A 12,086-nucleotide genomic window follows, 5' to 3' on the forward strand; every position below is an offset into this window, starting at 1 on the left:
TTAAAAATGATGATCTAAAGTGAACATATCTTTATTCATGCCTAAGAATTAAGAAGCACCCTTGTAATGCATTATAAAATGATATATTCTTGTCATTTGAAAATATTACATTAACAAAAATTTACACTTGAAATTCAAAATTAAACAGATAAATAAAAAGTATTACATAATCAATAAAATTTAAATACATTTTATTATATAACATGAAAAACTAAATGTGAAAAAATAAAGCACACACAGAACAATCATTATTTAAAAAACAATTTTACCATTGACTTGCGACAACTTTTATACATATATTTTCTAAAAATGCAACTAAATGTAAAAATACTCTCAGTAAACAGGTTTAATCATTTGTGCATAAAAGCATAAACTAAAATCACATTTAGGTGGCTCATTATAACATTAGATATCCAGTAAAAATTAATTTAATTAAGTAAAATAATTATACAGACAGCTATGACTTCAGTTTTTGAATTAAACTTGTTTTCCATGAAACATATGTACAAAATAAAATTTTGCTTAAAAAAAAGTATACTGTTTTACTTTATTAATTTGTAAATTATGCCCAAACTGTACATATACATCACAGACATCTGACAAAGTTACAAAACTTTGGCTTTATATATTTTAGGTTTTATAGCCATATTTATCTACATAAGCAATTTCTTACAGAAGTATACTTGCCTATAACATAATAAGCTTAAACAGACTAAATTACAGTTATTACAAGTTTAGGTAAATACATTTTTTACTTGAATTATTATTATTATTATTATGCAAAATTCATACACATTAGGTTTCTATTTTCTTACTGTCAAATATCTTTATAAAAACAAATTTTTAAAATGGTGGTACTGTTATTTATAATCTGCTGTAACTAATATAATAAATGATATGTTTACTTAAATATTTCACCATGAGTATCAAGTTTGAGTAAATGTCTGTAAAACAACTAAGCAACCTTATAATACAATGAAAAATCTTAATGATATTTAACAATACAAACAGAAACTGTACTTCAGAACTTGAATGAGATTAATTTTTACCCTTGGAAACAAATATAGATATTTCACTAGGTTTTTCACTAGAAGTGTGATGATATTGTCCTTTGCGTTTGGCCTCTATTAATCGTCTCCTGGATTCTTCTCTGGCACGTGCTGCTTCAATAGCTTTTGATGAGCGTTGGGGACTTGCAGGAGTTGACTTTGACACACCATGTTTTGTGGCTCGTTTAGTGCGTGACTGAGTAGCAGGCTAGTGGTAAAAAATATCAACTAAAATTTTTTGGAATTTTAAATGGGAAAACATTTATGTCTTTTTTTTTTTTTTATTTGGTAATTTCTTATCTCTAACTATATCAGCTTCAAATTTAAATATGTTGATGTATAAAGTCAAACTGTTCTGTTTATTTTTTTCTACAACTGTATGAGAATTTAAATGTGCTATCAAATAACAGATGCTTATTTAACCTTTTGTGGCAATAAAATGTGAAACAAAAGCCAATAAATCTATAAAGCATTAAACATATTCGTATCTACATTGGAGTAATGAAGTTGTTCTTTATCACATGTTGTAGTAAAATGTAGTCCAATATACTTAAACAGGGAATCCAAAGTCAAAAATAGTAAGATTCAATATTTACAACTTTGAATAGGTTTGTATGTGTATGTTTATTTTCTAAAGCAAATAAAATTTCCTCATTTATATATTTTGGAAAGTAGCTAATTGTTTTATGTATGATGGAAGACATCTAATAAAACGAGTTATGAAAAGAGTTTTTTTTTTTTAAACAGACTAACCTTTGGAAGCTCCAATTCTACCCACTTATTAGCACGTAGTTTATCTAAATTAGCAAACGTATCAAACACATCATTAACTTGCAGCATCACCATATCCCAAAATCCACTCAAGTCGGACAATGTAGTGGAGAAAGGCTCTGTAATGTCTTGATTCTGTAAGATACAATATGACATTCACTCATAGCTTTTTTTAATATTTTACAATATAAGAATATATGAAAATAATCCTAGCTTTCACAATATGATCATGTTGATGTGACAAGTTATAGCAATATCATCATGATGTGTTAGAATTTCTTGGCATTCCTAATATATTCTTTAACCTAAATTATAGAAACTTTATTTACTGACCTTTATGTATATTTATTTTACAAACATAAATAAAATATGTAAAATCAAGTCATGTTCTTTCTACATGCTGTTGCAATTATCAATTAGAGACAGAAAACACATTTTAATACCATTAAAATATACAAAATGCTATAGCTGGTAGGAATCAGTCTAAATTTATTTATTTTTAATAAAAGACAATTATGTTGAAGAAATTCAATCAGAATTTTATGAAAAACGTAGGTTTTTCATCAATAAGTGTTATATCCTTGAAATAAATTAACTTTTTTTTTTAATTAGCTTTATTGGTAAAATTTATCTTGTGCAATCTCTTTGCTGTATCAATTATTTCAAATGTCCAAAATTACTTGCAAGCACAAAAATTCAACTAAACAATGAAAAGAAACTAACATTGTAAAAAGTCTAACCATGTGTCTTAAAAACTATATTACTTGTAATTTCATTATTATTTTCCACTAAATTAAGACTCATTATTAGTGCTACAACTTTACATAACACTTTGAATATTATAAACAAAACAAGTTTTTCAGTCTCATCAAATTTTATGTTACGTTGTTTTGGGTTTATCAACTCACTAAGTTCTTTTCACACAACTCCCTAAACTGTTCAAATTTCTGTGAAAGTAGAAGGTTAGCTTTCCCCACAGCTGCCCGAATCCTCCCTGCCCCATCTTCTGGAATGCCATCCTCTTCTAGATAATGTTCAGCTTCTGTCATACGAAATAAAATTTGTTGTTTTGTTTGCTCCATGACAGCAAGAAACCATTCACCATCATGAGATTCTAGCTGCTCCAGCTTTGCTGGTGTTGGATTTTCTAGTATAGGAATGTTTGGTGAAACAGATGAACTGACTGAAAGTTATATAATAAAAATAATCAATCTCAAGGTTTTGGCTTTATCATTTGAATGGTTACAAAAATTTTTTAAAGAATAATGTTAAACTATTAATACAAACAAATAAAAATGTTATGTGAATACATATTAGTTTACAACAGAAAACACACTTTGCTCAGTGGATAGGCTCACCAATGACACAATGTCTTGCCTAAGCATTAAATATACATAGAAATAAACTACATCATAACCAATACTATAATGCTTTTAGAACGTTTTTCTAATCAGCAACAACAATAATTATATACTGTCAAACTATGCCACTTAAGAACAAGTTTTGCAGCTTTTCCATTTATTTCATATTTCAATATTTGTCATTCTACATGATCAGTTTTCTAAACTAATGTTTAATGAACTTTTGATACCCAATGATAAACAAATAGTATTTTTTAAACAAAAATCTTTCATTTGTATTTCACATTAAATCATCATACTAAAATTCTGATTGATAAATAGTGCTATAAATAGTGCTTTTACAGAAGGTAAAAAGTTAGTCTCAAGTGATTATATAGATTCTGATGATTCATTAGTTATTAAGTAAAGTATTTTGGAGTTTATGCAAAGGTCACTTGGTGAGAATAATTCAGTAAGTCTTCTCAACTTGGATGGATAAAGAAAAAACTAAATCATTAAAAATTCAAACAATCTTTATAATAAACAAAATATTAAAATAAACATTTAGTCCTAATTTTCTCTATATTGCACACAGACATATACGGGACTTTTAGCATATTCCCATTAGTCAGAAATTTGAAGAATTATCTAAATCCATTGAAGAAATAACTGAATGGTAACAACTATGGATGCACAGGTAGTAAAATATTTGGCCGAATATTGGGTCTGGGTACCTGGTCACTAAGCTTCGGATGAAGCCAGGTGTCAACCAGGACCAAGTTCTCTACCCCCTTTCCCCCAAAAATATACACAAAAATTAAAAACAAAAACAAAATTGATTACATTTAACTGAATAAGCACCAAGAGAACATTCAAGTTTTACTTTCAACTTTCAATGTCTAGCCCCAACTTCTCAAACCCCTCACCTTACCCAGAAATCCACTTCTCAAGCCATGCCTGTTATTAACCCCTGTTGATCTCCGAATCAATTTTCTGATGCATAGAAGTATTTTTAATCTCAAAACTAACATTACTTTGCATATTGGATAGGCAACATTGGGGGGGGGGGGGGACTTAATAAAAAAAAATTTGTATATTTGATGTATTAAAGCATTTTAATGTTTACTGATAATCTGCTAAATTTCATTAACATACACTTACTAATTTAAAAGTTATAGCATGAAAACTATAACAAGCACAAAAATCATTATGAGGTTGGTCCTAAGGACCAAACATGTGCTGAAAGAGTTAATAGAACAAAAAAATATATTCTTTAAAGTTTGCCAGAGGAAACACCTTATAAAAAATAATAGTATAACATGTTACAACACAATACCTTACTTTTTTTTATTCTGTATTTTCTATAATGTTTTTTTATTATTCTGATTAAAAGTTCTCACAAAGATAGAAATAAATTGTCTTTTATTACAGTAAATAAAAATTTTGGTGCAATTATTCTAGAATTGGAGAATACAGCTTTAAACCTTTGTGATCCAATATTGAGAAAAACTACTTGTGATGAGTCTCTTGTTCAAGCTATCGAAATTAATTTAAGTTCAAGCCTTTGAACATTAAGAAAATAAATGAAACTCAGACTTTATTGGCTGAATATAGTTTAACATCTTATGTCAAAGTATTTTACATTTCACTGAATTTGTAGTTTCAGAAAACTACAATTCATATTTAATAGATTAGGCTTAGCTTTATAGAACTAAAAACATCCTTTCTAAGGCTTTCTTAAAATTGTTATGAATGCCACTATATACTGATAAATAGTTTATTGGGTACATTAGTATTCATTTGCATTTTGACTCAGAAGTGATGTTGAAACTTTAGAAATAATGGAATAACAAGTTAAAGATGCAAGAAGGTTGACATACTCTTGCATTAATTAAAAAAAAAAATTCTATCACTTGAAAAAATTTTTTAACTTTATTCTTTTAGAAAATTTTGTTTGATAAACCAATGGCAAATAAGAGAAGGAACGAAAATTAACCGCTTCTTTTTTTTTTTTTTTTTTTTTTTTTTATATCTGCAGTTCTGTAGTAAATGAGTATAAACCTACCTACCTTCTAAGTGTTCATAAAGCTTCTGGGTAGACAAAGGATGAGAAGTTACACAGGAGGATTGGCACTTGTTTTGTAAATAAACAGAAGACTTAGTAGGTTCTAAAGATTTTGATACAGATGAGCCATCTTTTCCTATGTAGAGCTCTCCAAGAGCTTTATTTTCAGAATTTTGTGCTTCATGTGATATTACTTGTTTCTTTACATACCCTTCGTGTGGTTGGAGTGCAATGTTTAGTAATGGTGACAATGAACTTTCCTCAGTTTCAATTTGAAGTTGCTCTTTGAAGTCTTTAGTCAAATGACGAAAAACTGGGGGGGACTCTGGAAAAAAATTGACGTATAAACAAGTTGTGAGGTTAAAATATCACTGACAGTTGAAAAAATTATGAAAGTTTTATCAAATATGGTTGGAGGAAATATGACTGTGTAACGTTAATAATGTCACTGAGCAACACTGAAATCAATTAATAGAATAGTTGTGTGCTATAAAAATGACAAATAAATGTTATTTCACCCTTTGTTGGTAATCCTGATTTTCCACAAACATTGTAAAACATCTCTTCAGTCCTTACCACATGAAGAGCATTATACTTTGAGGAATAGTCATTTATAAAAATGTAGCATACTAACTCTTACACTAAAACAATTCTGTGAAAAAACCAACAAAAATCAAGTATTTTGTGTTCACAAATTCATTCTTCAAACTCATAATAAAGAACTGGCAAGGAATCTAAATCCTTCACTGATATATAACAGCTTAACTTCAAAACTAATACCTACTCAAATTCTTCAGGGTAAAGACTGAGAATACTAAATATGAATCCAAGTTGTAATGTTCTTCAATAATAACCTGACTTACTTGAGCGACCTCTTGTGGTCTGAGGGGGACAAGAAGGGCTTCTTGGGCTTTTTTGAATATTAAATTCTGTTGGAGTTCCTGAAGATTTCTGAATCCTAGATCTGCCTCGATTACCAATCCAACCCTCAAGAGCTGTATTTCCATACAATTTTTCAATTCTTTGACGAACAAAGGATCTGGATGCTACATCTGAAGAATGACCATTGACACTAACACCTGAAGATGAGCTTACTTGATATGGCTTCTCACCAGTTCTTATAACAGCATCTTCTGTTGATTTATAGGATGCAGGTGTTTTCTCACCATTTTGTACAACAAATGTTTCTGAAGAAGAAATGTGAGTTTCATATACAAGTACATTATTCCTATTGTCACTCTGCATGTTTAAAGCAAAAGAGATTGGCAAAGGTACAGTTTCTTTAGTTTCAATTTGGGAAAAACTATTTCCTCTGGGACATTTCCAGGGGCTCAGAGCACTGTCCAATACTCGAGCAGGGCTATTATCACGACTGTGACAGAAACGACTATAATTTGTATAACCATTGATGGCACAGCTGATGCCCACGTAAGATGGCAATTTTGGACTAGTCTCTTCCCATTTACTATTGACTAAGAAAGGTGTATCACTGGAAGAAAAAAAAATTATTTACTTTATTTTTTTCCACGTCAAATCTACAATTAAAAAAAAAAAAAATCTGCAAGTGATCCCAGATGCAAACTTGATTTCAATTTGTCAATTAAAACATCAATTACCTTTGTTATAAAATGTAAGATTTTGATACTGAACTATATAAATTCCAAACTGAAGCAACCTAACAATCAGGTCAGACTACTTTATGTCATCCCCACAAGTATTATTATGGCATACTCCAAATACAACTTCAGTGCATTCTGACAAAAATTAAAAAATCATGCCCTGAATCTTCCTTTATATGTTACATGAATGAAGTTGACCAGATTTCAAACAAGCTATAAAACTATTTACTTTATCCAGTAACTATTGCTAAGACTTTTAAAAATGAATATTAGCACAGCACCCTGCATGCATCTTTTCAAGATACTCAAACCAAATTTACATTTACACTTGGTTAGTTTGTTTGAAAGTTATATCACAACAATGTAACGAGATAATACAAAAACCTGACAGAGCAGCATAAAATTACAATGCCTTTTTTTTTCTGCAATGCTTGACTTAGAAATTCTTCTTAAAACACAAATCTTCAAGATTAAGCAATAGGCTAGACTTGAACAATAAAGCACAACAAATACCATGACTGCAAAATATTATGGATAAAAAATGGGAATTTTTATTACTAAATAAATATTAATTTGGAAACAAACTGAAAAAACTAACCACCTTCAACAACTCATTCATTATAAATAATGCTTTACAAAAGTACTTCCATGCAAGTTACAAAAATATCATACTGTCTTAAACAAGGAGTTGTATTTAATGAAAATAATACTGTAAGAACAGGATATTAACTATTCGTTTAATAAGTATTAAGGAAGTACACAAACAAAAACGTTAATGAAAAAATACCAAATACACTTTAACAAATTTAGAAATCCTATGAGTAATTTCAAAACACAAAGTAGAAAGCACTACCTCACTGTACGTTTTATGTTCTTGAAAGATGAAATGAAAACTTACAAAGGCAAATAATGAGAAATAAACAAAACTAAAAATGTATAGACATTATAGAGTAACTTACTTCTAGCACCCTATTTCAATTTTAAATTGTACTTCAGAATGTAGTTTAACCACTCATTCACTCAGTAGAAAACAAAAATATGGTAGATAATCTTATCATCAATAAATGTTTAGAAAATACTTAATTCTTTATTCTCTTAGTTTCGTTATGTAGCTAACAAAATTAAAATGACACACACACACAAACAATTGGCTACCAAAAGTATTGGATGGGAAATTCACCAAGATTACTCAACAGCTTGTCAAGTACAAAACAGGGTTACACTGTACAGAAAGAAATTCTTTCATATCAAACACACTTCCACAGATTACTCACCATAAAATAACTTGATTCCAACTGCTACATTAAATTATCAAATTACTTTTTTCACACAACAAAGTTATGTTTGATTTGCATTTCTATTTATGGAAACTTAATCTCTGTATTCACATTTTCTGCACTGATGAAGTGATCTTAAATTAAGATGCTTCCAAGAAATTATATTTGAGTTTCTTCAAAACACTAACTTTTGTCACACCTGAACTGCACACCATTTTTTCACAAGCACAAAATATAGAATCTCTTTCAAAGTTAACTAAAACAATTCAATGAAAAGACTAAAACCACTTACTATGATTATTTAAGTGTTTACAGCAAAATTAAAAACTCTTACTTATTAAAATAATGCAATGCTAAAACAGTATTTTAAACTTGCTACTTTGCAGTCAATTATCATAAGGGTCACTAAAAGCATTTATCATCAACACTTATCTATACTGTGCACTGATATTTGTCTGCTATACATTACCTTTGAAACTTTATAACTCAACAAACAAATAATGCAGTAACAAAATAAATACAAAAAATTTTTAAAACAACCTGCATTTTAGCTAATACCACACACTTTAAAAGTACATTTTTGAAAATGTCTTTTATAAAAAGTTTGACAATGTATAAATATGACACATTAATGCATTGAAATTGTTCAAAAATCTCATCTGCTATAAAAGGTGTTAAAATACACAAATTATAAATTGGGCCTTTTTTTCTTTCTAACAATGCTAAGATTTACAGAATTAAAATTACAAAAACTGTTCATTACAGAAATAAGATTCTCACAGTGCTATCCTTTACAAAGAAATATTGTTGGTATTGATGGTCTTAAAAACATAACAGTCATTACATAGTTACCAGTCCATTCAACAACTTGTCCTGCAACATTAACTAAATATGGTGGAAAAATGTTTTCTCCTAAACAAACTTCATAGCTTTCCTTTTCTTAATGACTAAAACTAAAGTAAATATGTAATCATTCTAACTTCTTGTTGTTTGTTGCAAGCATGCAAATACTTTTTTTTTTACATTTCTTATAATAAAGTAAAAAGCAGTCAACTGTAATGACTGTGCAATGTACAAAACTTATAATGAAAATATTGTTGCTTTCATACAATGAACTTTTGACTCACTATTCTAGTTCTCTCCAGAGTAATGATCCTATTAAGACTTTTCCAGCTATTAATTTATATTGATGCAAAACATTAAATTCAAAGCAATTGATTTAAAATTAATATAAAAGTCTTAATTACCTTCTCTTTTGTAAGCTATAAGGAATCATTTAGTGTGACAGTTTAATAACTTTGAGCTATAAGAAAGAAAAATTGTAAAAAGTTTAATAGTATAAAAGTTTTATAAATTGCATTTCTGATATCATAGTGATGTTTTTTTTTAATTAGGTTCTTAGTTCCATTTTATAATTGCAATTTACAGTTAAACTACAACGACAACTAGAAATATACGCATAAAAGCTAAGATTCAATCATTTTCATTGTTTCTTACATTTACAATTTATGACCAAACATACAAATGTTTTGGAAACTTTCTAATCACTTCTATCAATTTGAAAAACAGAGTTTAGGATAATTTACATTTTACGTAACCACATGCTTTTTGTGCAAGTGTGAAATACATGTGATATCTACTAAATGTGTTGAACAAAACTACTTGAATCATTATAGACACACTCACACACACACAGAGCATTCACTTCTAGAATTGTAAAGGACGTGAGAATTGCAAACAATACTGAAATGATTAAGCACTAACACATAGTCTAGTAACCATTATTGTATTAAAATATAATGAAGTAAAATATCCCCACTATTAATACATTTTTTTTTTTCTAAGTGTATATTATAAATTAACTTTACATACAGTAATCAATCATTAACATGGCTTTGTTGTAATGACAGGTATGTTACTACAAAAATAAATCTTATCGTACACAACTACTGGAGATTTATGACAGCTCTTTTTAGCACAAACTGTTACTGAAATTTAAAACCTTAAAATTTCTTAATTCAAAACCAGACTACACAACCTCAAAGAAGTCACTTCAAGTTTCAAGTTCTTGCATCACAAGGTCTTTTTTCAATAACTGTCTTTTTCTCCAACTGTATTCAGACTGCACACTTTATACACAGATTATAAAAATTTACTAAAACTTTAGCAGTGAGGTCAGAATGAGAGACAAGTGAAATAGAGAAAGATAGATATAAACACTGACAGATATTTATACATAAATAAAAATGTCTGAGCTGTCAACCTCTTCAGTTGATCCCCTACTGGACAGACTGCCTCTGTGACTCCTCTTCCTTTATGAATTGTACCTGATGACACTGACACCGCTACGTTCATGCTGTTTAAAGTATGGTCAGACTGAGCCATATTACCCTTCATATCAGCTGCCCCAGAAGACTCACTACCTGTGGCATCCATATCAAGAGAGCAAGCACCAATTGATTCTAATGAAGCCATCTTGTTTGCTACTTTTTCAACTTGAGGAGTCCGAACACAAATTTTGTTTCTCAGATTCAAACTCTGTGGAGGCTGGGCTTTACGAAACCTAGAGCTATAAGAAAGAATATAATTTAAGATTGAAAGGAAAAAAAAAAGTACCTGATATTTTGTTATTCATTGAAAGAAGGGTTTGGTCTAACAAAATCATAACAGCAGATACAAGTTTATGATAGATTATTCTAAATGACCCCCTTTAAAGACTGCACAGGGTGTGTCAGTTTTCACTACCCACATGTACACCGACTCAAATGTCTGCCTACTCACCAGATTAATAATAAATCTTGCATTAACTTTTAATAACCCATTATAACAATAATACATCTCATTAAAATTACTTTGAAATTAATGATATATATATGATAAAAAAATTAAAATATTAGATATACCTAGGTTCTAAAGATTTTTACATTTGTTTAACTTGTTTCTTTTATTCTTAAAAAATGACACCAAATGTTTTCATGCACACTTTATCATTATACAATTCTAACTAGATTACAAAATATACAAGTTTGTAGCCAGATTATTATGTTTCATTATCAATCAAGAATTCATACACCAAAACATAATATAATAACTATCTAATGCATAAAAGCCACTCAATTTAGTGGTATAACTTATTTTGCACAAAAGCTCAGTAATTCTTTTATTACAAAGAACTTAGCTCATGTCGAATTTTAAACATTGACTAAAATAAAGTAAAAATAGTTCAAAATTGATTTAAAACAAATACATTTTCAAGTATGTTAACTTGAAAACTAGCTGTGATTTTGGCTCATTTTTTGGCTAAGAGAACATTGTAGCCAACGCTAAACAAAACAAGTAGCACCTCTTTCATGACTTTCAAAAGTTTTTAAATTCACAGATAAAATTACTGATGAACACAAACACTCAAATATTAAGAAAAACTTAACGAAATTGACAGGTACGTAAAGAGAAATTAAATGAGTAACCTTTTATGATAAAATTATTTTTTTTCTGTTGTAATATTTTAATGTACACAAATATTATTACTTATAATTGCATGTTTGATATATTCACCATTTTTTTAAAAACTTGGATTCTCAATACAAGATTTCCAGCAGAATTAATTATAGGTTTTGGGTTTTGTTCTAATCCAAACACAATGTAGCCTTCCCTGAGCATCAACCACCTTTTAGAAAAACCTTCAAATGCTTAACTAAAAACAGTTGCTTTCTTCACCAATTCTAAAATAGCTGTGGGTATTCAGCTTATAATACGTCTATACACATGTATTGAGACTAAAGTCTCTCAATGCAACAATCAAAAGTAATTTTTTCATTACATACAGCTCTCTTTCTACTCATATCAAGAATTTTATAAATCTATTAATCAAATTACAGTTCTGTTACTGTATCAGTTGCTAAGTAGTGGCTTTTTTCATGCCAGTGATAAAGCAGTCTTTCTATATATATACCAATGATAACAGA

At 28.9% G+C, this 12,086-nt stretch overlaps 1 protein-coding gene across 2 annotated transcripts in view; it reads right to left on the bottom strand.

Annotated features, from left to right (window-relative positions):
* Positions 1 to 397: 397 nt before the first annotated feature.
* The window catches only part of LOC106460016, a 24,854-nt gene continuing 13,165 nt past the window's right edge, over positions 398 to 12,086 (bottom strand). For both annotated transcript variants that reach the window (XM_022386614.1, XM_013919696.2), the window contains exons 5-10: positions 10,385 to 10,690; positions 6,089 to 6,714; positions 5,230 to 5,550; positions 2,729 to 3,003; positions 1,803 to 1,955; positions 398 to 1,257 (exon numbers count right to left, since the gene is read on the bottom strand). In XM_022386614.1, the coding sequence (XP_022242322.1) occupies positions 1,039 to 1,257; positions 1,803 to 1,955; positions 2,729 to 3,003; positions 5,230 to 5,550; positions 6,089 to 6,714; positions 10,385 to 10,690 (1,900 nt within the window). In that variant the 3' untranslated portion in view covers positions 398 to 1,038. The remainder of the gene's footprint in view (positions 1,258 to 1,802; positions 1,956 to 2,728; positions 3,004 to 5,229; positions 5,551 to 6,088; positions 6,715 to 10,384; positions 10,691 to 12,086) is intronic.

The sequence above is a fragment of the Limulus polyphemus genome, unplaced genomic scaffold, assembly GCF_000517525.1.
Source record: "Limulus polyphemus unplaced genomic scaffold, Limulus_polyphemus-2.1.2 Scaffold693, whole genome shotgun sequence".
Lineage (NCBI taxonomy): Eukaryota > Metazoa > Arthropoda > Merostomata > Xiphosura > Limulidae > Limulus > Limulus polyphemus.